Here is a 25,967-nt window from a genome sequence, read left to right as displayed (position 1 = left end):
AAAAAAAGGAGACAATGCAAACTCTGAAATCTTCCAATTCTGTGAGGTATCTTGTTATGTAATCTCACACAAAAGCTGACTACCAGGATGGCATGCCATGGCAACATGCCACGGTTATGATGGTTTGAAGATATTTCATAGACTTAAGAGGAGTCAAAGCAAAAAGAAAAAATCTGGGACATATAAATTTGAATACAATGCTATGAGGGAGGGGTTCTATGGATGAATTCTTGGGTCCTTCTCAAGGCCATTATTTGAATATTTGTGTTTGTTTTTTTTTCCACACAGCAAAGGGTTATAAAGAACCTTGAATTGCAAACTCCTTAACTGGTAAGCTCACATTCTGGAACTAAGGAGCGTAAAGAACCTTTCCCCTTCCTATTACAAAGGGCTCTAGCAATCTGCAAGTAAGAAACTGCCTACACAGTAATTTCTGTCATGTTTAATCTAATTCTCAGGAATCTCAGTTTAAATTTATATGAACAACATGGAAGAAGAACACCCAGGTAGTAAATTCAAATGATTTGAGCAATGGCCCTCTTAATTAACAGGAAAGAGAATGAGGAGCTGAACATGTGGGGCTGGCACACCCAATGCCTGGGAATTTCCAGGCAAAAAGTAGGAAAAGCCCAGGAGCACAGACATTCAGTCCTTGCTCAGTGCCAGGAAACAACTAAGCTGAGGAGCCATGAAGGACCCTTAAAGGTGGTTACAAATTTAGCAGGTCAAAGAAACAAGGGCTGAAGTAGGAACAGGAGATGGGGTGAGAAGGAGGCTGATTGGCCATGATTTGAGGGTTGCAGAGGCTGGCGATGAGAACAACGACTTTCATTATACTATTCTGTCTGCTTTTGTGCATGTTCAAAATTCTCCAACCAAATTCAAAAAAAGTAGCAAAGCTGAAGCCAGAGGAGGGGGAAAAAATCGAAAAGGACAAATCCAGCAAAGTAAAACTAGATACAAGTTTTAAAAGAAAGGAATACCAAAAAGGACAGAAGGAAAGCTATAGCTTATAGAGCAGAATCAAAATGTCCCCAGTGGTGATCTTTGGAGGGTAGAGATGCAGGACCGTTCCCTTCTTTATTGTACATACTTGTACTGTTTTTAGTTCTCAAAGGCTGGACAAAGCAATTAAGATTTTTAAAAAAGGATAAAATAAAAAAGGCAAACCTGGCTTAAATATTCTGGGAAGAAACATATGAAAATGGTAATAACAGTTTTCTTTGTGTAATAGGCTATGGATTTATTTATATGCAAATTCTTATTTTTACTACAACCAATGTGTTACTTGGTTAAGTGTTAGATTACAAAAACAAAATGCTGACAAAATGCTGTCAGCACCTCTACTTGCCTCCATCTCTCTTGAGTCCTTGGCATACTCTCAGACACAGTACCCCTGGTAGCCTGGGCAGGAGGCTGAGAGAGTAAGTGCCAGCTTATTTGACAGCTTGACAATTCTCTTGGTAGACTGTAGCAACCAGATCTCTTTCCAGAAAACTCTATAAAGGTGACCTCAGAAAATGAAGTAGCAGGTGCTGGGCACACCCCTTCTGAACAGGAAACAACTATTTCAGGCCAGAAACATGACTTTAGTTCACAGCAGGTTCTAGCACTTGCCGTCAGCATTTGCATAGACTAGTGTGTGTGGCTAGGATGGAGGTTCTCCCCCACCTGCCCAGGGGATGGTAGTTCTCCCTCATCTGTGGGATGGAGTCTCTCCTCCACTTGTGGCTGGCAGGGCAGGGAACACTATGTGATTCCAACCAGAGACTTCCATACACCTAAGCTTGACACCAGAATTTTAGCTTATTCACATTCATTTCAGGATTTTTATATTTTTGAAAAAAACTTTCAATGAGACATAATCATTAGTCTCCAATAACCAAATATATAAAACAGATTACAGTTTTCTACACTTCAAAGAAATATAAGCATCTATATGTCTTTAAATGCTTATTCACCAATGTTAACTGTAATCACCCACATTGCTTAATACAATCTCAGTCTTCCTTTCATTTGAAATTAAAATTTTCACTTTCACTTCAAATTCTGGCAGTTCACTGCTTTTTATTCTGGTAACAAAAATTGGAAATGGCCTTTTCTCATTCTGGAGATACTTTGTACTGTTATTATTTCTTACTATGTCCAATTCTTTTAAAAATTATTTTTATTATCTTTAAGTTGTTATACAAAGGAGTTGCCATTTAATAAAGCAGTTTATGAATACAATGCATCTTGATCAATGTCACCCCCTTCAACATTCCCACCACCCTTCAATCAACCCCGTTTCTAACTTTTTAAAATTTTGTGGTATATAAAATGAATACTTGACTGCATTCTCCATCCCTTCCCTTCTTCATTTGACTATTCCTCTCCCCTTACTCCCTGCTTGCATGTATCTATTTGAGCTCTCCATAGAACCTATTATACTTTAGTTAATTCATTTGTAACCACTTGCATACCACCCAATATGTTTACTTATAGGTTATTCTTTTTTTTCAGCTTTTTAAAAATTTTTTTAAATTTAATTTTGTTTTATTTGTGAACATACTATACAGAGGGGTTACAATTGCATGGGCAGGATAATGCATACATTTCTTACCAAGCATTGCATCCTCCTCCTTTGTTTACCCTTCACATCCCTTCCCAGCCTCCCCTCTCCCCCCCAATCCTTATAGGTTATTCTTGTGGATCAAATTATTCAATTTTATTCACCAATTTCTTTCTTTGCCTGAAGGAGAAACCACTTCTGATTCCCTATGACTTCACAAAAGTAAAAAAAAAAATTATACTCATAACTTTGCATACTTATAAATCTGCTCAATAACAACATATTGACTGCTTACTTTAAGTGTTTTGTGGTAATTTATTTAATCCTCCATTGCTAGGAGATAAAAGTCTTGTCATAGATGAAGAAAGTAAGGCCCGGGGAGGCCAGCCACCCACATCAAGGTCTGGGTCCAAAGCCTGGGCTCTTGTCTACTACAACAGATAATCTCCTTTTGGTATCAGGTGCCTGATGAACTCATATGTGCTTCTTTCTCAATTCCTGTGGGCTATATAAGTCTCCCAATTTAAAATTTTAAAAGATGATTTTTAAATTTTTTTTCAAAATTTTTTATTGTGATTAAGTGGTTACATAATTTCCAAATTTCACAGTATTGTGGGATAGTGATGCTTAGTTAAAGTCACAAACACATTCTAACTTTCATGGGGCAAATTGTCTATCATGGTCTATAACATTTATGAGTTCTATGAACTTTGTAATACAGTTATTTCTTCCACACTGGGTGGTATGTACATTTCTTTTGTTTTGCATAGCATCAGCTGTTCCCTCTTTCCCACTTGTTCCCTCCCTCCCATCACTGCTATTGAGTTGCTTAGCTCATTTTGATCAATGTCCAGTGCGGCTGATGGGTCCCGCTGTTGTATGTTTTTCCCTGATTCCCTCTGGTTCTGTGTCATCCTCCTGGTTTCCCTCTGGTGTGCACATATATACCATATATGTGATCATCAGCATGGGGTTATTTAATAGTGAATCAACCAGATGAGTGGAAGTCTTTTGTTTCTTAAGTCTTGTTAATTTTGTCATATCACCTTACATTTTGGATTTACATCCACTTATCAGGGAGACAATGTGCTGTTTGTCTCTTTGCTCTTGGCTTACCTTGCTTACTCAAGATGATTTCTTCTAGCTCCATCCATTTCCCTGCAAATGCCATTATTTTGTCCTTTCTAATGGCTGCATAATATTCCATTGTGTATAGATACCACAATTTTTGGATCCATGCATCTGTGGTGGGGCATCTGGGTTGTTTCCATATCCTAGCTATTGTGAATAGTGCTGCAATAAACATGGAGGTGCATTTGTCCTTGTATACTCGTTCCTGTTGTTCAGGATAGATGCCTAGAAGTGGTATGACTGGGTCGTAAGGGAGGTCAATCTTTAGCTTTCTGAGGACCCTCCAGACTGCTTTCCAAAGTGGTTGTATAAGTGTATATTCCCACCAGCAGTGTAATAGGGTTCCTCTTTCTCTGCATCCCCTCCAGCATTTGTTGTTGGCTGACTTGAGGATGTGGGCCATTCTGATTGGGGTAAGGTGGTATCTCAGGGTTGTCTTTTTTGCATTTCCTTCACAACCAGGGATGGTGAACATTTCTCCTGTGTTTCTTTGCCATTTTTATCTCTTCTTCTGAGAAGTCTCTCTTCCCTTGCCCATTTAGTAATTGGTTTGTTAGGTTTGGGAGGGATTCGTTTTTTGAGTTCCCTGTATATACTGGATATTAACCCCTTGTTTGATATATTGCTGGTAAATATTTTTTCCCAGTTAGTTGGTTGTCTTTCTAGCTTGGTTGCTACAGCTTTAGCTGTGCAGAAACTTTTTTTATTTTCAGGTAGTCCCATTTGTCGAGTCTCTCTCCAATTTGTTGTGATCTTGGGACACTGTTCAGGAAGTTCCTGCCTGTGCCTATAAGTTCAAGTGTCTCTCCTACTCTGTCCTGCAGTAGTTTCAGACATTCAGGTTTGATGTTAAGGTCTTTAATCCATTTTGAGTTGATGTTGGTTCATGTGATAGGCTGGGGTCCACTTTCAGTTTTCTGCATGTGGCCACCCAGTTTTCCCAGCACCAGTTGAAGAGGCTGTGTTTCTTCCACTGTATGTCTTTGGCTCCTTTGTCAAATATCAGCTGACTGTAGGCATGTGGTTTTATTTCTGGATCTTCTATTCTATTCCATTGGTCTTCGGGTCTGTTTTTGTGCCAGTACCATGCTGTCTTTGTTATTATAGCTCTGTAGTAGAGTTTGAAGTTCGGCATGGATAGCCCTCCCATATTGTCTTTATCCCCTAGAATTGTTTTGGCTATTCTAGGTCTTTTGTTGTTCCATATGAATTTTTGGACTGTTTTCTGTATTTCAGTGATGTACGTCATTGGGATTTTAATAGGATTTGCATTGAATTTGTATATTAATTTTGGCAGTATTGACATTTTCTCTATATTAAGTCTGCCTATCCAAGAGCATGGAAGGTCCTTTCATTTCCTGGTGTCTTCTGTAATTTCTTTAAGTTTTTATAGTTTTTGTTAAATAGTTCTTTTACATCTTTGGTTAGGTTCATTCCTAAATATTTTATTTTTTGGAGGGTTATTGTGAATGGGGTTGCTTCCTTTATTTCCCTCTCTGCTTGTACATTGTCAGTGTACAGGAAAGCAACTGATTTTTGTGGGTTGATTTTGTATCCTGCTACTTTGCCGAAGTGATTTATAATTTCTAAGAGTTTAGGGATGGAGTTTCTGGGATTGTGAAGGTATAGTATCATGTCATCTGCAAAAAGGGATAGCTTACTTCTTTCATTATGCGGATCCCTTTAATGTCTTTTTCTTGCCTTATTGCCCTGGTTAAGGGTTCCAGAAGTATATTGAAGAGGAGTAGAGACAGTGGGCATCCTTGCCTCGTTCCTGATTTTGGGAGAATTGGTTGTAGTTTTTCCCCATTAAGTATACTATTGGTTATTGGTCTGTTGTATATGGCTTTTATTGTTTTAAGGAATGTTCCTTCTATTCCTATTTTCTCCAGAGCTTTTAGCATGAATGAATGTTGTATTTTATCAAAAGCCTTTTCTGCATCTGTGGAGATAATCATGTGATTCTTGACCTTGGCTCTGTTGATGTGTTGGATTACATTTATTGATTTATGTATGTTAAACCATTCCTGCATCTTTGGGATGAAGTCTACCTGGTTGTAGTGTATAATTTTTTTATGTGTTTCTGGATTCTGTTAGCTAGAATTTTGTTAAGGATCTTTGCATCTGTGTTCATCAAGGAGATTGGTCTGTAGTTCTCTTTTTTGGTTGGGTCTTTGCCTGGTTTGGGAATGAGTGTGATATTGGCATCATAGAATGAGTTTGGGATAGCCCCCTCCTTCTGTGCTTCTCTGAAGAGCTTGAGGAGTATGGGTTATTCGTTCTTCTTTGAAGGTCTTATGGAATTCTGTTGTGAATCCATCTGGTCCTGGGCTTTTCCTTGTTGGAAGACTTCTGATTGCTTCCTGTATCTCATTGTAAGATATTGGCTTATTTAATTGATTTACTTCTTCTTTGCTCAGTTTGGGCAACTTGTATTTCTCTAAAAATGCATCCATTTCTGCTAGGTTTTCTTTCTTTAGAGAGTATAACTTTTTTGTTTTGTTTTGTTTTTTGCCGGTCATGGGGCCTGAACTCTGGGTCTGGGCGCTGTCCCTCAGCTCAAGGCTAGTGCTCTACCACTGGAGCCACAGAGCCATTTCCGGTTTTTTCTGTTTATGTGGTGCTGAGGAATTGAATCCAGGGCCTCATGCTTGCATGGCATGCACTCTACCACTGAGCTATCTTCCCAGCCCCTAGAGAGTATAACTTTTGAAAATAGTTCTTTATAATTGTTTGGATATCTTGGGTACTTGTTGTAATTTTTCCTATTGCATCCCTGATCTTGTTAATTTGGGTTTCCTCTCTTCTTAATTACTCTTGCCAAAGGTCTATCAATTTTATTTATTTTTTCAAAGAGCCAGCTTTTAAAATTAATTTTGCATATAATTTTCCTATTCTCTATCTCATTAATTTCTGCTCTTAATTTGATTATCTGGCTCTCTTTAGTAACTTTAGGTTCCATTTTTTCATGTTTTTCTAGCTGTTTCAATTGCAACATGAGATTATTTACTTGGTCTGTCTCTATTTTTTTGATATGGGCACTGAGGGTGATAAATTTGCCCCTCAGGACTGCTTTTACTGTGTCCCACAAGTTTCTTTGTGATGTGTCTTCATTTTCATTCAATTGTAGGAACTTTTTAATTTCTTCTCTAATTTCTTCTGTTATCCAGGTATTGCTTAGAAGTGTGCTGTTCAATTTCCATGTATTTGAGTAATTTCTGCGGTATGCTTTGTTATTGAGAACTAGCTTGATATCACTGTGGTCGGATAGAATACAGGGGATTATATCAATCCCCTTGTATTTGCTTAAGTTCCTTGCATGAACTATGATATGGTCTATTTTGGAGAAAGTTCCATGAGCTGCTGAGAAGAATTTGTACTGTGTTGTTTTAGGGTGAAATACTTGGTGGATGTCAGTTAGTTCTGCTCCAAGTATGGCCTCACTTAATTGGGTAGCTTCTTTGCCAATCCTCTGGTTGGTAGAACTGTCTTTTGGTAAGAGTGGGGTGTTAAAGTCTCCTAGTATTATCACATTGGGATCTATTTTATTCTGTAAGTTTGAGAGTATTTGCTTAACATATTTGGGTGCTCCAATGTTTGGGGAGTATAAGTTGATAATGGTAATATCCTCCTTTTGGATTGTTCCCTGCATTAATATGTAGTGTCCTTCCTTGTCTTTTGTATTGATTTTAATGAAAAATTTATTTTGTCAGATATCAGGATAGCTACTCCTGCTTTCTTACTGGGGGCATTTGATTGGTAGATCCTTTTCCAACCCTTCACTCTGAGTTTGTATGTATGTTTAGCTGAGAGGTGGGTCTCCTGAAGGCAACAGTTGGATGGGTCATGTTTTCTGATCTAATCTGCAGTTCTTTTTCTTTTGATTGGTGAATAAGGATATTATAGAGAGATGCATCATGGCCCCTGTCATTCCCTGTTTTCCTAAGTTTTTCTTCTTTCCTTTCCTCCTGTGCTAAGTTAGACTTCTATTAACACCTGTCTGGTGCAGGTCCCTGTTCCTGGTTGCTTTCTTCAGGTTGTGTTCCCCCTCTTAGTAGTCTTTGTAATGCTGGCTTATTGTTTATGAATTCATGTAGTTTTTCTTTACTATTCAAAATTTTCAATTCTCCATCGAATGTGAATGCTAGCTTTGCTGGGTTTATCAATTTGGGCTGGCAGTTGTTGGTTCTCAGGGTTTAGATGGTACTTTCCCAGGTCTTTCTTGCATTCAGTGTCTGTGTGGAGAGATCTGCAGTGATTCTAATTCTTTTCCCATTGTACTATAGCTCCTTCTTCATTTTTGCTGCATGCAAGATTGTTTCCTTATTATTCAGATCTATAATTTTACTATAATGTGTTTGGAAGTGTTTCTACTGGGATCCTGCTTGTTAGGTGTTCTATATGCTTCTGTTATGTAGGTAAGATGTTTTTTTTTAAGATGGGGGAAATTTTCATTGATAATTTTTTTGAAATAAAGTTCCTGTATTTTTATTTTTTTACATTCTTTTTTTATTGTGAAAATACTGTACAGAGGGGTTACAGTTACATGGGCAAGATAATGAGTACATTTCTTATCAAGCATTGTAGCCTTCTCCTTTGTTTCCCCTTCCCATCCCATCCCCTTCATTGACAATCTTGTTGAATAGGTGTTGCATTCCCTTGCTTTGATATTCCTCACCTTAGTCCAGTCCAGTTATACGAAGGTTAAATTTCTGGCACTATCTGCTTGCTCTTGGATTTCCCTTTGGCATAATTTAAGTGATTTTTCCATATCTGTGATTTCTTGGTCCATTTGGTATATTCTGTCTTCTGTATCCGACACTCTAAATTCCATTTCGTTCATTCTGTTAACTATGGCATCCATTGTGGTTTGCATGGAGGAAATGGACTCATTTATGGATTTGATGTTGGTTCTCAAAGTACTAATCTCACCTCTTAGTGAGGTGTGTACTGCCTCTATTTTTGCATGCATCTCCTGTTTGAGACCCTGCCTCTCTTTTGATAGTTTGGCCCTGTGTTCTTTAAATTTTCTGGTCTATTTCTAGCTTTAATTCTTCAGTCATTGTCCCCAGCATCTCTTGGATGTAGCTTTTGTCTTCCATTCCTGCTTTGCTCCAACTGGGGCTCTCCCCTGGGTGGCTACTGGCTTTTGTGGGTAGCTTGCTATCCTGGGTGTTGATAAACCTTGTAATTTTTCTCTGTGATTTTCACATGGGGATTCAGGGATTATTGGAGACTAATCTGAAATTTTGTTTTGGTCAACAGGTGTCTGTCTTTACTTGGTTGCTGTTTCTGGGCTAGCAGAGAGAGTCTGTACCTGGTCTCGGTTCTGTTGGGGGCTGACCTCCAGATGCTAGTCTGACCCACAGAGGGCTCTTGGTTCTCAGCTGTAGATCACTGACAGTTCACACCTTTAGAAGGGCTGAGTGGCCTAGACTGCTCCTGTTTACTCTTACAGGTGCTCTTGGCGAGATTGAATGTGCTGGATGTACTCTCCCAGTTGCTGGAGTCTGCTATGGGCTACTGATTTTTGTTTTTGTTTTGTTTTTTTGTTTTTGGCCAGTTGTGGGCCTGAACTCTGGGCCTGGGTGCTGGCCAATTCCCGGCCTGGGATATATGGGTTGGGTTCTGGTGGGCTTCTGGTTCTCTTGCCCTGGACACCCAGGTCTTTTGCTGTCACTGACGTGATTCCCAGGGGGTGCAGTTCCCTGTTTTCCTCCCCTCTGCTGAGGCATATGCTCAGCTTCTGACTTCAGTTAGGATGGGTTGGTTGTGTTGCTCAGGCACTGGATTCCCAGGCCTGATCCTGGCTCCCGGTTCCTGGCCTGGGGCACGCCAGTTGGACCTGTGCTGCTGTGTATCCTGCCTGGGTTATGCAGCCTGGAGTACATAGTTCAAGTTTCTTCCACTGTTGGCTGTTGTGACCCAGGGGTGCTGTTCCTGGCTTGGGTGTTTAAGCTCCCTTCCAGGGGCGCTCTTTATCTAGCCTGTCCAGCTGGATGCGCTCCATGGGCTGGTGGAGCTCTCAAACAGTTCCCAGTTTTAGTGGGTCCTGTAGTCGAGGTGTTGGGGCAGGGGTCTGGGTCAAGGTCTGGGAGTTTCCACCAGCTTTGGTCTCCCTTGAGGGATACACTGTCCCCTGCAGGGCACTCACCCTGGAGCTAGTTGTTATTTCTGTGTGATGTAGGTTGCTGGTTGCCGCTGCAATCAGAGTTCAGTTGAGATGCTTGTGGGCTGGGCCGGGCAATTGTGGCTTTGCATGTTTTTCCTCTGTCTCTGCTTCTGTTGATGCCGTTTAGGTAGGCACCTTGAGATGGGCCTCCAGCCTACGGCCGAGGGGTAAGGGAGGGGTCTCCGTGCAGATTCTGAGCACTGGGGTTTGTCTCTGTTTGCGCTCTCTGGATCAGCACCAGTACCTTGCAGGTTTTCTGCTCTGGTGTTCTGTGGTTAACCTGTGTAGTTCTGGGGTTCCTGCCGTGGGGCCAAGTGGCTTTGGTGGGATGGAGCCCCTCTGCTCTGAGAATGAGGGGTGGGAGTGGGATCTTTGTAAAGGCTCCAGGCTTGGAGGTTTCTCTGTTCGTTGCAATCAGCAGGTCTGACATTGGTACCTCAGGCGTCTTCTGCGCGGGTGATCTGCAGATGAGCCCGTGTCTCTGGGACTCCCCCCAGGACAGGCTGGCCGCATTGCCAGGCAGCCAGTAAAGGTTGGGGGAGGGGCCTTCACACTTCTTTGTTCTGAAATTCTTCCTTTTCTTTCTTTCTTTTGTTTTTTTCCACCTCCTGTTTTTCTCTGGGTTTTCATCTTTTTGTTGTTGTAGGTCTCTTGGGGAAATTAAGTGTTGGAACTCGAACTCTCTTTTTGGTTGGAGACAGCTGTGACATTTCCCTACTGTCCTATCGCCATCTTGGTCCCCCCCTCTCTAAAAAGATGATTAGTATACATTTATTTTACTAACCACCTATTTAAAGACAAATAAGTTGAATATGACTTAATGTAACTCTTTCATAGAGACAAGAAGTATTTGTTGATGCCAGGCACCGGTAGCTCATGCCTGCAATCCTAGTTATTCAGGAGGCTGAGATCTAAGAATGATATTCAAAGCCAGTCTGGGAAAGAAAGTCTGTGAGACTCTCATCTCCAATTAACCATCAAAAAGCTGGAAGAGGAGCTATGACTCAAATGGCAGAATGCTAGCCTTGAGCACAAAAGCTCAGGGACAGTGTCCAGGCTCTGAGTTCAATCCCCAAGACAAGCACATCACATCAAAACCTTGTTATAAACAATCACAAACAAGGCTATACTAAAGCCACCAGCAAAACTGTTTATCACAGCATTATTTACCATAGCTAAGATATGGAACCAACCCAGATGCCCTCAGTAGATGAATGGATCAAGAAAATGTGGTATACATATACAATGGAATTCTATGCTTCCATCAGAAAGAATGGCACCGCCCCATTTGTTAGGAAATGGAAAGACTTGGAAAAAATTATATTAAGTGAAGTAAGCCAGGCCCAAAGAAACATAGGTCCTATGGTTTCCCTTATTTGCAACAACTAGTATATGTCTAGGACCACTCTGTACAGTATCTTTACAATAAAAAATATATACAAAAAAACTTGTCATACATTGTAATAACTATAATCACTGTCTGCATAGTTATAGTTGTAACTCAAATTTCTAGCTTTTTTTTTTTTATAAACTGAGTTTTCATATTAGGCATCCTGCATTACCAGGCAACTAACTGGATGTCACTCCTTTAAGGTCAGTCCCTTAAGGCTTTAATACTTATGGGTGAAATTCCTCTATAAATGTTCCCTACACTTCCTGTTTTTAGTAGCAGAAAAGGTCAAAAGCTATGTACATATGACCATATAAGATGATGCTAGCTAAGATAATGAACCCCAAAATAGGGACACAAGTAGTTTTATCTTTCTTGCTGTTGTTTTCAATGTATTTATAATGTATTATATGATTTTTTTGTTTCTTTTGTATGTTCTTCCCCCATGACATAACCCCTGTTTTCACTGTATTGGATTCCAGTGCCCTGCACTGGAAGGAGGGGAAGGAAAATAACAAAATGCTTAAATAAGGATACAGGTCGACCCACTGTAATAATGAGATGTACAAGACAAGACACTATGTTGAAAATGAACCAGGTGGGGGGTAGACGGGGGGACTCGGGGTGGTGGGGAAGGAAGGGATGGCTAGGGAAAAACAAAGGAGGAGGTAACAATGCTTGATAAGAAATGTACGCATTACCTTACTTGTATAACTGTAACCACTCTGTACAGTATCTTTACAATAAAAAATATATACAAAAAACTTGTCATACATTGTAATGACTACAATCACTGTCTGCATAGTTATAGTTGTAACTCAAATTTCTAGCTTTTTTTTTTATATAAACTGAGTTTTCATATTAGGCATCCTGCATTACCAGGCAACTAACTGAATGTCACTCCTTTAAGGTCAGTCCCTTAAGGCTTTAATACTTGTGGGTGAAATTCCTCTATAAATGTTCCCTATACTTCCTGTTTTTAGTAGCAGAATCTAACTCAATATTAAGAACTTAATTCTATGATAAAATATGACTGGTCATCTGCAATAGAGGCTGACATGGCAAACTGGGGAGAGAGGCCCTGACAGTCCCTTGTCACCATTCACCAACATGGATAGAACTTCCCAGATGCAACACAACTTGCTAGTAATAGTAACAGTTATCATTTACTATACCTGGCAAAGACAAGACACTCAAATACTTCTTGATGAAATGAATAATCTTCACGAAAGTTCTACAAAGTAGATACTTTGTATATGAACACCTTCAGGCTCAGAGAAGTTGAATGAGTGTTCATTGTCAGACTTGTCCAGTGTCAGACTGCCAGTCAATGGCAGAGCCAGGATTAGACACTAACTCTAGCATCCAATCGTCCTCACTATTGTGCCACAGTACCTACCACATGGCACCTTAGTCTGTTCCTAAAGTGTTTAAATGGTTATTATAAGGATCAGAATCTCCCAACTTTTCCTGTCATAGCAGTTTTATTTAGATTTAATTCACATTCAATTTACTCACGTAGATTGTTCAACTGAATGGTTTTTAATATATGCATAGTTAATAATGCAATCATCACCCACAATCAATTTAGAGTATTTTCATCACCACCCCAGTCACCTCATTTTTTTTCTTTCACTCACTATTTTTCCCCAACCATCCTGTCCCCAGGCAACCACTAAAGGACTTTATGACTCCGTAGATGTGCCTGTTCTGGACCTATATAAGTGGAATCATATGATGTGGTCTTTTAAGATCATCTTCTTCTACTCTATGTTATTGTACGCAACACCACTTCATTTTTTTGATAAATAGCATTTTATTACATAGATATGCCATCACATTTGTTTATCCATTCATCAGCCAGAAGACAATGGATTATTTCTACTTGTTACATACCCCTTTAAAGTACACTTTCTATTGAGGTATAAACTATAAACCTCTATGCTACAGCTCAGCTAATTTTTACCAAGTAAATACACTCAGGTAACTACATCTACTTCAAAAGATAGGATAGAAGCAGAATTTCAGAAGCTTTTCTCATGTTTTCCTCAGGCTTTACACCCACCGAAGAAAATTATTTTTCTGACTTCTATACAATATATAATGATCAATCAATTTTTTCTTTATTTTATATAAATAGGTTTATATGACTATTCTTATTTCTTCAAAAAACGTTTTAATCCATGATGTATTTTGTATTTGTTTCATGCCACTGCTATATAATATTCTATTGTAAGAGAATACCACAATTTATTTAATTATTGATAGCCATCTGAGTTATTTTCAGGGTTTGTTTTTTGCTATTATACTAATGTTGCTAAAAAAATTCTTACACACTCACTTCTGTTGAATATGTAGCTAAGATGAAAGTAATGACTTACATGATATGAATTCACTCAGCTTTATTATACATTCCCAGAGTGGCTATACCAACTAAATTTGATACTATTAGTTTAAAAAATATGTAGATGTCCTTCCCAGCTATACAGGAGGCTGAAAGGAAGGATGGCAGTTCCAGGTCAGTCCAAGACGAAAAGTTTGCAAGACATCTATCTTGACAGAAAAAGCTGAGCATAGTAGTATGTGCCTAATATCCCAGCTACCATGGGAAACATAAAATAGGAGGATCATGGTTCAGGTTAGCCTGGGCAAAAATCAAAACCCTATCTCAAAAGTAGACAAAGGGCTAGAAGTGTGGCTTAAAGCAATAAACCACCTGCCTGGCAAGTGCAAAGTCCTGAATTCAAACCCTCAAGAAAAAAGTTAGCTATTCTAATGGGAATACAGTATTTTCTTAATATACATTTTCATATGTGTTGACCATTGTTTTTCTTCTGTGGAATCCCTGTGCAGGTGTTTATATATTCTCAATAGGAGTCCTTTGCTAGATATATTATTACAAATGGTTTGCCTTTTCAACAATTTTAATGAGGTCTTCTCATGAACAGAAGTTTTTAATTTTAATAAAATGAAATGTATCAGTGTATTTTTTTAAGGTCCATGTTTTTGGTGCCCTACTTATGAAATCTTTGCCTAATCTAAGGTCATGAGGTTATTCTTCATTGCTATTTTTCTTTAAGTATTGATGTTACTGTTCATACTTAGATCTCAAAACCACATGGAATTTACTTTTATGTATGGTGTAAAAAAAAGAAGTCAGACCCCATTTTTTCTTTTCTATAGGATAACCAAATGATCTTGTACCATTTACTGATATAACTATTGTCCCCTTATTATACCACAGTGTTAGCTTTACTGAAAACCAAGTGGCCAAATAATATCTATATTTACAAGGATATGTTTTTGGGTTCTCTATTCTTTTCCACCTCAATTTTTGAACAGCAACTGAACATTTATTACTTTATCATACCCTCACTACAATTCCAGGTCAAGTTCAGTCTTTCTACTGAGTAACTACTGTTTGTAAGTGCTAGGAATTATCTCATTTAATCTTCCAGGCAATCCAAGTTAAGATATTATTGTTTTATAGACCAGGGAATGTGAGGCACAGAGAGGCTAATTCTTTTTGCTGCAGTATGGACTGTGTCCTCTTCCTCATTCGGTTGTCATCCATTTTTGTGGAAAAGCACCACTAATATACATTACAGCAAGGTTGTATGTTTGCAACAACAGATAAAAACAGAGCTTAGCTCTTTTAGTGCTTCATATACTTAATAATTTGGAGCTGAAAGAGACTTGAAAAAATTCTAGTTCAAAACACTTTTTTGTCATTGAGGAAAGAGAACTCCAGAGAAATCACAGTAGCAGAGACAAAGACAAGCAGCAGCAAAGACAAAGACAAGACACTCCCTCCCCCCACCCGCCCCATTTTCCAGCTCTTACTCTAGTGCTCCTTTAGGTACACTGCAACTGCCTCTCATACAATGAGTGTGCTTGGATCACTGAGACTTCTCTACTAACTTCCAGGTTTACCTTGGTGCCAGATATTTGAGGATGCCTGGCTGATGGGTGCCAGATTATCTTGGCCTTAATGAGCAAAAAAACTGGAACCAATCAGCAGAGCTGGAAGCAGATGAACAGGCCACAGTCCAAATTTGGTTTAACAAGGTGCACTGAGACATCCATGAATAAAGAGAATTTCCAAAGCCCAGACCCCACAGAAATCAGGCTAGCAAGATTTGAATGGAACATAGGAATAAGACTTAAAGGGGTGGAGCTGTCTCTCCACTTAATCTTTCCACTTAGATCCTCTGTCCTCAAAGCAGGAACTCATTGGCAAGCATCCCAGAAGCCCACTTCCATGCCAGAGCCCTCGCATGACCATTCAGTTATTTGGAGTTTTTGAGTCAAAGTACAATTCAGTTAAAAAAAATCATACCTCAAGGACAGTTAAAATTGTTCATTCACCAAGCCCCAAATGAATGGAAACGGCATATGCTTCCTTCTGAGCTGATGGATCTACAGAATTTTCCATTTTGATTCCCAGGCTCATCATCAAGGACCTGCTACAAAAACAGGGTTTGTCTGTGATCAAGTCCTTGAGTTACCTGGGATTAGCCTGAGGTCAGAATGTCCTCTGACATAGAGGCTGCAAGAGGAAAAACCAGCGTTTCAAAACTGGGATTAGAAATGACTTCACATGGAAGAGCAGCATAGGAGGAAGAACATTTGAAGCACTGGGCATCATGAAGATGTCAGAGACAAAACCCAGAAATGCAGCCAAGCAGAAAATTGCCCTGAAGTGGAATTTTTTCTTTTCCAAAATCTACTGAAGAGCAATCAAGGTTCCCTTCTAAAACACAAAGAGCAGATTTTAACCATTTTTGGTTAAATTTAATGGTGCATGTAGATCTTATTTTTAAGCTACATATGGTGTATGTTTCCAATAGCTACCAGATTAAATGTTTGTAATTAAGTTGGCTCTCACAGCACACTGTTTGATTTTCAGGAAGGACATTCCTTTAAAACATGGCATTTCAGAATCCAGCTCATGGAAGTGGAGGAACTAGAGAGAATAACCTTACAAGCTATGTGAATATGGAGTATTGAATCCAGGGATTTGAAGTAAAGTAATTCCCAAAGATCAAGGAATCCTGATCAACAGGAGAACCATTACAAAAGCAGAAGCTGTGGAGCTGAGGAAAACACAGCTTCAGTTGAGAAGAATGATTGAAAGAAGTAGTCTGTTCTGAACAGCAAGTATGTGCCAAGCTGCTTATGGAGAGCCTGAGAACGTGGCCTACCCATGGGCATTTGTAGTCCAGGACCCACAAATATCACAGCCTGAGGAAGCCAGGGTGTGCTATTTACACATAACCTATACATATCCTCTTTTATATTTTAAATCACTTCTAGGTTACTTATAAAACTTAATATAGTTATGTTGTATTGTTTAGAAAATAGTGGCAAGAAAAGAAATCTATACATGTTTATGAGTACAATTAAATCAATTCCAATCTGTAGTTGATTTAATTCCTAGATGAGAACTCAGCAATATAGTGGGACAATTGTATAAAGGCCATATATAGATAAATAATTATCCATGGCCTTGGGTCCTCCTTCTAAGCAGGATTAGGTGGAGCTTTCAAATAGCCCACACACTAGAATGCTGAGGTGCTAAAAATGTACTATAAAGTCAATGACCATTATAGCAAGAGCCTAGGAACTCTTGCTGAATAGAAAATTCAGTGTCAGAGAGGCCCCGGAGAGCTTAGGTGTAAGGTCTGCCAGGCATGGTAAAATGCCCATAGTGGGCATGGGTGGTGCAAGCATAAAGTAACCTAGTTATTTCTTTCAAGCTGCAGAGGTAGCAGGGGAAGCCGGTCTCCCACCAGAAGGCACAGCCTAGATGATCGGATCCTCATACTGCCAGCGCAGTGGGCTGACAAGATCACTCACTTGATGTGGCTTTCAGAGCAGGGCCTGTGCACATTCTTCTTCAAATGGAATGAATCTCCCTAATTAACTACTCCTGGGGAAGGGAAATATCTAAAGCAGATTTTCTGTAGATATAGACTTTAGAGGAATAGATGTTGAGGTGTCAGGGCCTGGGCCTGGAACTGGGAGCAGTGGAGCACAACCTACTCTTTGATGCTTTCTGTTCCTCTCTGCTGATTTTTCTTTTGCTGGACTCTTGAAATACTTGTTTAATGTTACAATGTCATCTGATGTGTACATGGTAGTTAGCAAGGGATAATGGGCCCACACTTAGAGATCTAAGTGTTAACAAGTTGTGTAACTCCTAAGTCTATGAACAGGGGGAACACAGGTCAAAGGGAAAAGATCCACATTGGTCAGATTCCCATGGGAATTCTTCTTCTAGACTTAGACTTTGGGGTCTCAGTTTCTTCTGTTAGCGAAAGAGGTTTCCCTTTCTAATGATGGTTCCTTATAGATGCCTAAACAATCCTAAGCTCACAGGTAGATAGCCAGGAAATTCACACAAGGCACATTTCAGAGTTAAGTGGCTCCTGCATGATATTAGGAAAGAAACTTGCCATTCTGTGTGGAGGGCAAAGATAGAGGGAGCCACAAGGAAGAAGCTAAGTTACTCATCTTTTGGGGCATGGATACACATCAAGTACAATCTGATTTATGTCATCCATCTGGCTAACAATCATGGAGTCGAAATGAAGAGCAGAGGTATTTTGGTATTGCCACACTTTACTATTTAATTAATATTAATCTGTCAGATGTACAATGAGAAATGTAGTCAGAATTTCCAAATGCCTTGAATTTTTCTTAAAGATTTTTGTAATTGCTCCTAATTGTGTCCTAAGAATATGACCTGTATCATACCAATAATTTTTGAAATTAGTTTTATGATTTAATATAAAAATTAGTATTTGTAAATGTTTTCTGTGTGCTAAGAATGAATTTTTTATTCTAGAAATGGTTGTTAGCACAAGTACTATGTAGTTCAATTTTTCTGTAGTTTTATTGAATCTTATCAAAATTAACTAAATTAGTCCACAATAATAAAATATGCATTAGTTTGTCTTTGTATTTCCATCAGGTGTGGTTTATATATTTTGAAGCTAATTATTTGTTAAGAGACATTTAAGGTTATTGTATTTTCTCAATGAAGTGGTCTTTCTAATCTAAAATTACTGACTTTATATTAATAACTTCTACCATAAAATCTGTTAATCAAAATCAAATATATTGGTTTTCTTCTGCTTACTTTATTACTAGTATATTTTTTCTTTTTTTTTCTTTCTTTTTCTTTCTAGAGACAGGGTCTTGCTATATAGCCCAGGATAAACTGAAATTCACTTTGTAGCCAAGACTGACCTTAAGCTTGTGATCCTCCCGTTCTCCCTCCTGAATGCTGTGATTATAGGTGTATACAACAATGCCACACTTTTTTTGTTGTTGTTAATTTTGGTTTTGGTTTTTGTTGTGGCTGTTGTTGTTTTTGGTTGTGAACTCAAGGGCTGGGCACTGTCCTTGACCTTTTTTGCTTACAGTTGGTGCTCTACCACGTGAGCCACAGCACCACTTTCAGTTTTCTGGTGGTTAATTAGAGAAAAGAGTCTCACAGACTTTCCTGCCTGGGCTGCCCCAGAACTGTGATCCTCAGATCTCAGCCTCCTGAGTAGCTAGGATTACAGGTATAAGCCACCGGTGTCCAGCCATGCTACATTTTTTTTCATCTTTTTATACTTATTCTTGGTGGCATCATGTTTTAGATATGTCAGCTATAAACAACATATAGCTAGGTTTATCTAGTCTGATAGACCTTACTTTTTAACTGTAGAACTAAGGTTAGTAGTATTTTTACTTTAATATGTATCTTTTATTTTTCTTGCTTTGTTCTATGTTTTTCTCTTGCCATTCATATTTCAGATTGAAATATTTTGTCTATTTTTTCATCCCCTTTGTTCCTCTACTAGTTTGCAATTATTCTACCATTATCATGTATCTGAAATAAGGAACATGAACACAAAGTGCAGAATGTAGGATATAAAACTATGTAGAGGCTAAATAAAAGGCACATGTACATGTTTGTATGTTTCAAAATATGTTTCAAAGTTGAGATTATGGCTTGGTGGTACAATGCCTTAAAAAATAAAGTAGAATGCTTGTCTAGCACATGCAAGGCTTTGGGTTCAATCTTCAGCACCAAAAATTTTTTTAAAATCTTTTCCAAAGTTAAATCGTAACATGCTCAAATGTTTTCCAAATTTTAATAAGCTTGGGGGAAAGATCTTAGTTGAACAAATAACAGTACCCTGATACTACAGAAATGAAAATGAGATCTAATAGTTTACTTTTTGAGACTTCTACTTTGGCAGGACCAGAAGTAGAAATAAGAATTTTAAAATAAATAAACTTCACTATGAAATGAATGAAAAGCACAGGAGAGTCTGGTTACTTGTCTGGATACCTCTTTGGGAAGTTAAGGAGGCATTTATGAATACAATCATAAAAGGTATTTCCTACTTTTTGGTATAGTTCTAAAAACCACAGTATACGTTCATTTACTATTTGACTTATAACTTCCTCTATCTCTAAACATTTATGAAGTTGATCTATATGCTTGATTTATCTGTTACAACAACTAAGAATAAGAAAAAAAAATAGGGCTGGGGACTTGACTCGTATAATATAGTGTCTGCCTAGCAAGCATAAGGCCCTGAGTTCAAAACCCAAGAACCACCAAAAGTAAAAAGAATTAAAAAATAAATAAAAGGAAAAGGTTTTATTTTACATTCATTTATTACATCTTTGATTGTTCCTTTCTTTAGATCTGAGTTTCTGTCCTATCTAATTCTCTTTCTCTCTAAGTAACTTTTTTTCCTGAGCTAAGGCCTCAAAAGGTAGCCAAGCTAGCCTTCGACTTGTGATCCTCCTTCATCTGTCTCCAGAAAAAAACTTTTTTTTTTAACTTTTCTTGCAAGGTAGCTCTACTAGCAATTTTACAGAGTACAGAATTTAAGGGTGGTAATTTTCTCTGAGTACTAAATATTTCACTCCATTCTTTCTGAGGAAAGGAATTATCTCCAATATTTACTATGAGAATATGATTGTGTTCCTGAGTTCCTCTAGAGTTTTTAACTCAGACATGTCCACACTGAGCCTCCAGTAATTTATTTTATATAGTTCAGCAATTTGTTTATTATATATAGTTCATGCTTTCTACTTGGAGCTCTTTGGTAGTTTCTGCTTATGAAAAACTGCTCACAGACAACCAAGGCTCTGAGTTCAATCCCTAGTATCACCAAAATACAAAGCAAAAAAATCATAAAGCAGTTTCTCACAACAACAAAAAAAGCACTTTGCCCAAAATGTTAATAGTGTCAACACTGAGAAACTCTGGTCTAGAACAACAGAAAAGAAAAAAGGAGAAACACCTAGTATTCTAACAAGAGACAAAAAATTGGAATAACGGAGAAAAATAATCCAAAAGAATAACAACAGGTACAAATAACAAGATGAAACAAATAGAAAACAGCAAGATAAAAAACTTTTACTCAACTATAACTAAAATTGTATAAATAGTATAAAATGTGAATCAAAAGGCAAAGATAAGCTGGATAACAATGCAAGAAACACACTTTAAATATAAAGAGAGTTTAAAGATGAAAGCACAGTCACAATTTCATGACTTCAATAAAGTCTGATGTACTAACAACAACAACAAAAAGTAAAAGGTTGGAGGAAGTCTCTCAAGGCAAACACTAATAACTAGAAAGCTACAGGTGCTAGAGTAATTTCAAAACAGATACTGGAGATATAAGAGGTATTTCACAGTGACAACGTGGTAGTTTATCAAGAAGATACTCTTAAATACATATACATTTAATAATAGAACTTCAAAGTAAATTAAGTAAAAATGGACAGGCAAGAAAAATAAATGAAACCCACAATTACATGTGGAGATTTCAAGCCTCTTTTCTCAGCTTACAGTACTATTATTGCTTGAATCTAAGATAGCCCCTCTCTCTCTCCCCCTCCCCCCAAAGACTCATGTATTAAGGACTTGGCTGCCAGCTGGTGGGCTTTTGGGAACTGACTATATCCTGTGGGCTCTGACCTAATCCATGGATTCATCCCTTGATGAATTCGTAATATTAAGGTATTTGGAGGACATGGTGCCTGTTTAGGGAAGTCAAACACTGAAGATGTGCCCTAGATCTGACCCTCACCAGTGTAGGCCACGAAAGAGATTTACATAAGAAAATTCTGGGAAGAAGTGAGTTCAGTTCCCTGAGCTGGAGAAACAGACAGCACAAATGTAAGATACAATTCAGTTCTTAAAGAATGGAAAAGTATGAATGGGGAAAGTATACCCAATTCCAAAAAAGAAGCGTATGCTACTTTGTCAAGATATAAACACATAGACAATCACAAATTTAAGGATAAAAAGACACTATGAAAGCCAGGTTTCATTGACATATGACTATAATCCTAGCTACTGGGGAGGCTGAGATCTGAGGATCATGGTTTGAAGTCAGGCTAGGCAGGAAAGTCTGTGAGACACTTATCTCCAATTAACTATCAAAAAGGTGGAAGTGGAGCTATGGCTCAAAGTGGTAGCTAGTCTTAAGCACAAAAGCTCAAAGACAGTGCCCAGGCCCTGCTTCAAGTCCTAGGTTATATATGTGTATGTGTGTGTGTGTGTGTGTGTGTGTGTGTGCGCACACGAGCACGCACACACACACACACACACACATATACACATACAAAAGGAAATCATTCATGCGCAGTTTGCCTGGTTAGATCTGACTAGAGCAAACATTTTTAAAATGCAGTGTAGCATGCATGATACTCAGGATGAGAGATACCAAGGAACATTCTGCCCTTAGAAAACAAGTAAAAGGGGGAATTAATTCAGAAAACCTGTTTTATTATTAGAAATATGACCAAATGTGCTAATATAGTAAGGTGGGGGACAATTCATTCTGCCAGGAGGACAGGAGAGTTCTATAGAGGTTTACCTTGTTCCTGTGTGTTTTCATAGGACACAGAATTAGATAGGGAGGCAAGCATTATAAGCTGAAGACAAAGAGCATTTACCTCAGATTTCATAAAGGCGGAAGTGAGTCCATGCTAAGAGCCACACAATCTTAAGGCAGAATGAGTTGACTTTTAAGGCAGAAAGTTCAAATGCAATCTGGATATTCAATAAGTGAATACTGCAGAGGTGATTCAAAAACCAGAGGGTGATCTGACAACTGTGGCATTCCCACACTTGAATGATGAGGTCAACTTTGAGGTGTGCTGCAAGTGATCTATTACAATCATAACACGCCAGACTGTGTGATTTACTGTCTTTAAATTCAAGGTTATTCTTGTAACACTCAGTATTAAATACTATCTTTAGCAAAAGTGAAAAAAATCCACACTTAATGCTCGTGGGGGTGTTCCTTGCCATCCGGTGTGTTTGTAGGCTGAAAAATGAGTTAAACACAGGTCAGACGAGTGGTGGGCTCCCTTCAAAAGTGGAGTTTCCATTAGGTTAAGAAGCCTTCCTAAGCTAATTATGACCTACCAGTGTGTCTGTACAACTAATGATCTATGTTTTGTACCTAATAAGAGTAATGTTAGTGAGGGCCTAGAAGTACGTCTGAACTCTACAAAAAGGGAGAGGGAGAACTATGTATGTTATACTTGCTTGTGCAGTTTAGTTTTCACAGAATAGTCATTCAGATGATTTTGATGAGCCCAAAGGGAAGTATAACGTTTATGAAGTATTTTTAATAAACATGGCTATGGAGGATACAAATATGCCAAGAAAACATAATTTGCTTTTGAAACATAACACATTTTTTCCTCTAAGCAAGAACTGACATGAACAATAACTAACGGAACTTGAACTTAGCCAACTTCCCCTCAATCCAAACTGGAAGTGACTTTTCACTTTTCACCTCACTGGATAAACGGCATTGGCAGAAACTGCTGTCACCAAGGCCAACTGTAGAAGTGCCACCATAAAAATGCTTGACTAGCCACCTCAAGCCTTTCCTGAGTCTTCCCTGGCTCTTTTCCTATGTCCTTCTGCTGCTGCCCTGCCAAATGAACAGATGTCAACTGTCCCCCTGGAATGCAAGAAAAACCAGGCAGATGGAAAGGATCTGATCACCTGGTGCACTAGGCTACTGGGCAGCTTGTGATTTCTGGCACCTCATAATTTTTTATTACAAAATTTTTTCATTATAAAGCTATTATTACCACATTATAAAAATCTGGGAAGAAGAGGAGAGAAAAATCATTTGTGATCCCATCACCCTAATAAAATCACTGTTTGTGTTTGAGTGTATTGCTTACTTTCTCTTGCTTGCAGTTATACTATGGCATCTTTTTAGCTTATTTAGTCCCTACCTCTCTAAAAGGATTTGAAGCAACTCACTAATATACCACCAGACAACTCCATATCCAGATTCTCCCTAACCCATGCCCTCCAGACTGCTCAATTTCTACCTCCCAGTCCACTTCCCAGTCATCTAGGTTGAAACTTAGTCCCACCTTGGGCTCTTCTATTCTAAAACCTGTTTGAATTTTTATCCCTTTCTCACCTCTGTCTATCCCATCCCTCTTGGGTCTTGCTCTCATCTCCAGTCCAGGAACTCATGCTCCAATAATTGCAACATTTCCTTTGGCTCATTTCTCTGCTTCTACTTCTTTTTCTTTCTCTTCATTTTTCCCTGCTAAATTATATTCCTCATTTTGATTGAACTCCACTGAACAATATCTATGTAGCTGTCTGGTCTAGCAAATAAAGAACATTGTTTTATCTGAAAAAATTCCCCCAATCTACATTTTCTATCATACCTTTTACTCTTTCTTTCACAAAGCCTCTGCTGATATACTTGTATGCTAGATACAGTATACAGATTATACAGTATACTTCAGTATACAAAGTGAGTGAGGTGCCAGCTCCCCAGTGTTCTGCAAGGTCAAGGGTTCCAAGGTTAGTAGCGATGAAGAATTAGGTATTAGACTATGGCCATTAAGAACTATAAAACTGGAGAGTAAGTGAAGCTATGATTTTTAAAGCACTAAACTACTACCAGAGCAGAACTGTAACCCAGATGGAAGAGAGGCCTCTCATGGGCCTATCTGTGTCCTATACTCAGCCTACAGTTTCTAGGCTTTCTGCCTGGGCTCTTTTCACCCTGGTGCTCAGGAGAGTGCACTCTTGGTAGCTGGCCTACCCAAGCCTCTGCACACAGTGGAGACTGTTCAGAATGTGAGAAATTAAGCCACTACTTGTTTCTGTAAAAAGATGGCAAAATTCTGAATTGTACAAATATGTGAATTTCTTAAAATTTTACAGAAGTTGTCCCTTTATGCTTTATCTTATCTTTAATCTTCTCTAATTGATAGCCAGGAAAAGTGAAAGGGGGTGTTAAAAGAACTAAAATTAAACAAATTTGTTTGGTAACAACATTTTCTGTCTCTCAGCCTTCTACCTTTAAGGGTCAAATGAGCCCAGGATAGAGAGCATTTCTCATTCTTACTCTCACCGGAATCATCGAGAACATAATTGAGAGCACACAGTTGTTTAAGCTCGGAGACCTATTTTAAGCTCAGAAACAGTACACACCGCTAAGGAAGCTCAGTGCACACTGGCAGAGCACTCAGGGATGCAGACTGCCTGCTACCAGGTATGGCAGAGGAAGTTCTATCCGTACCATTTGTGAGTGGCCTGCAGGAGAGGGCATCATCGAGGTCCCGGGCAGTTGATGGGTCAATGGTGAAGACACAGTCTTTTCTAGGAAAGATTTAAGATGTAATTAGTAATGGTACAAACAACTGAAACTCTAACTCATTGTAGTACAGCATTAAAACAGCTCATTTTACACATGGGCTCTGTTACATAGAGTGAAGAGTAACTTGGACAACCAATCTCTGAGAAGTGAGAAACATGAAGCTAAAATGTAAGGCTAGCCTTCCTCTTCCTCTCTGTGAACTGGTACCAGCTCCTGTCTCTTCAGTGGGAACAGGTGTGAATGGGGTAAAAAGGCTGCTTCCCAGGACGGCTCTCTGACAAGAAGGTCAGTCCCTTTGTTCAGTTACACTCCTCTAGTCAGTTCATGATTTGCTTCCCATCTGCAGGAGCAATGAGAACCTTTCTCCAAGGATAAATTGGAGATCCTTACTGATCCTCTTCCAATCCTGAACAAATGGGGTGTGCCAAAACACAAGCTTTCTAACTTGTGACAGGGCCCAAGAATAAGTTGTGAAAAAACTTTGAGCCATGTAATTAACCATAATAATATTCTACTTGGAAACTGCCCAAATCAGTTTGTGTCCCTGGAATAATTTTGTGCTTCAAGCATGGCTCACACGCATTTATCTTTTCACCTCATATTTAATCCATGAAGCACAAGGATATTCTCCTTTTATTTTATAGTTTCCCACATAACATGCTGCATCAACCTACCCTTTCCCACTCTAGAAATACCTAAAGGTGTTTAGCAAAATCTGTTCCCAGCCTTCCAGCCCTTTTTTGCCCAGGCACTGGCCTAGATGCTGGGGTATCCTGTAACAACCACCCTCCCACCCCTGTGCCACATTTGATATTAGTATTTCTGGCTCCCACTAGACTCTTTCCAAGTCCCTCCATCTCATCCACTACTGCCCTATCTCCTGCCCTGATGGAGCCATGCTGGTAGAGATTACAGTTAGGAAGGCTTGTTCTTGAAGACTTGTATCCTGGGGATACCGCTCTGCTTAAAACTTCCCCCAAGTCCTGAAGCTGCATGCTGCTTATACCTCCAAGCCTTTTTTTTTTTTTTTTTTGGTGGTCATGG

At 38.8% G+C, this 25,967-nt stretch overlaps 1 protein-coding gene across 1 annotated transcript in view; it reads right to left on the bottom strand.

Moving 5' to 3' along the window:
- The window catches only part of Dis3l2 (DIS3 like 3'-5' exoribonuclease 2), a 356,978-nt gene that overhangs the window by 124,721 nt on the left and 206,290 nt on the right, over window positions 1-25,967 (bottom strand). Inside the window, exon 11 of the mRNA XM_013021392.1 lies at window positions 24,846-24,925. Coding sequence (XP_012876846.1) covers window positions 24,846-24,925 — 80 coding nt within the window. The remainder of the gene's footprint in view (window positions 1-24,845; window positions 24,926-25,967) is intronic.

The sequence above is a fragment of the Dipodomys ordii genome, unplaced genomic scaffold, assembly GCF_000151885.1.
Source record: "Dipodomys ordii isolate 6190 unplaced genomic scaffold, Dord_2.0 Scaffold1, whole genome shotgun sequence".
Classification (NCBI taxonomy): Eukaryota; Metazoa; Chordata; class Mammalia; order Rodentia; family Heteromyidae; genus Dipodomys; species Dipodomys ordii.
The sequence above is the reverse complement of the archived record's forward strand: the minus strand, read 5'-3'. Positions and strand labels throughout refer to the sequence as shown.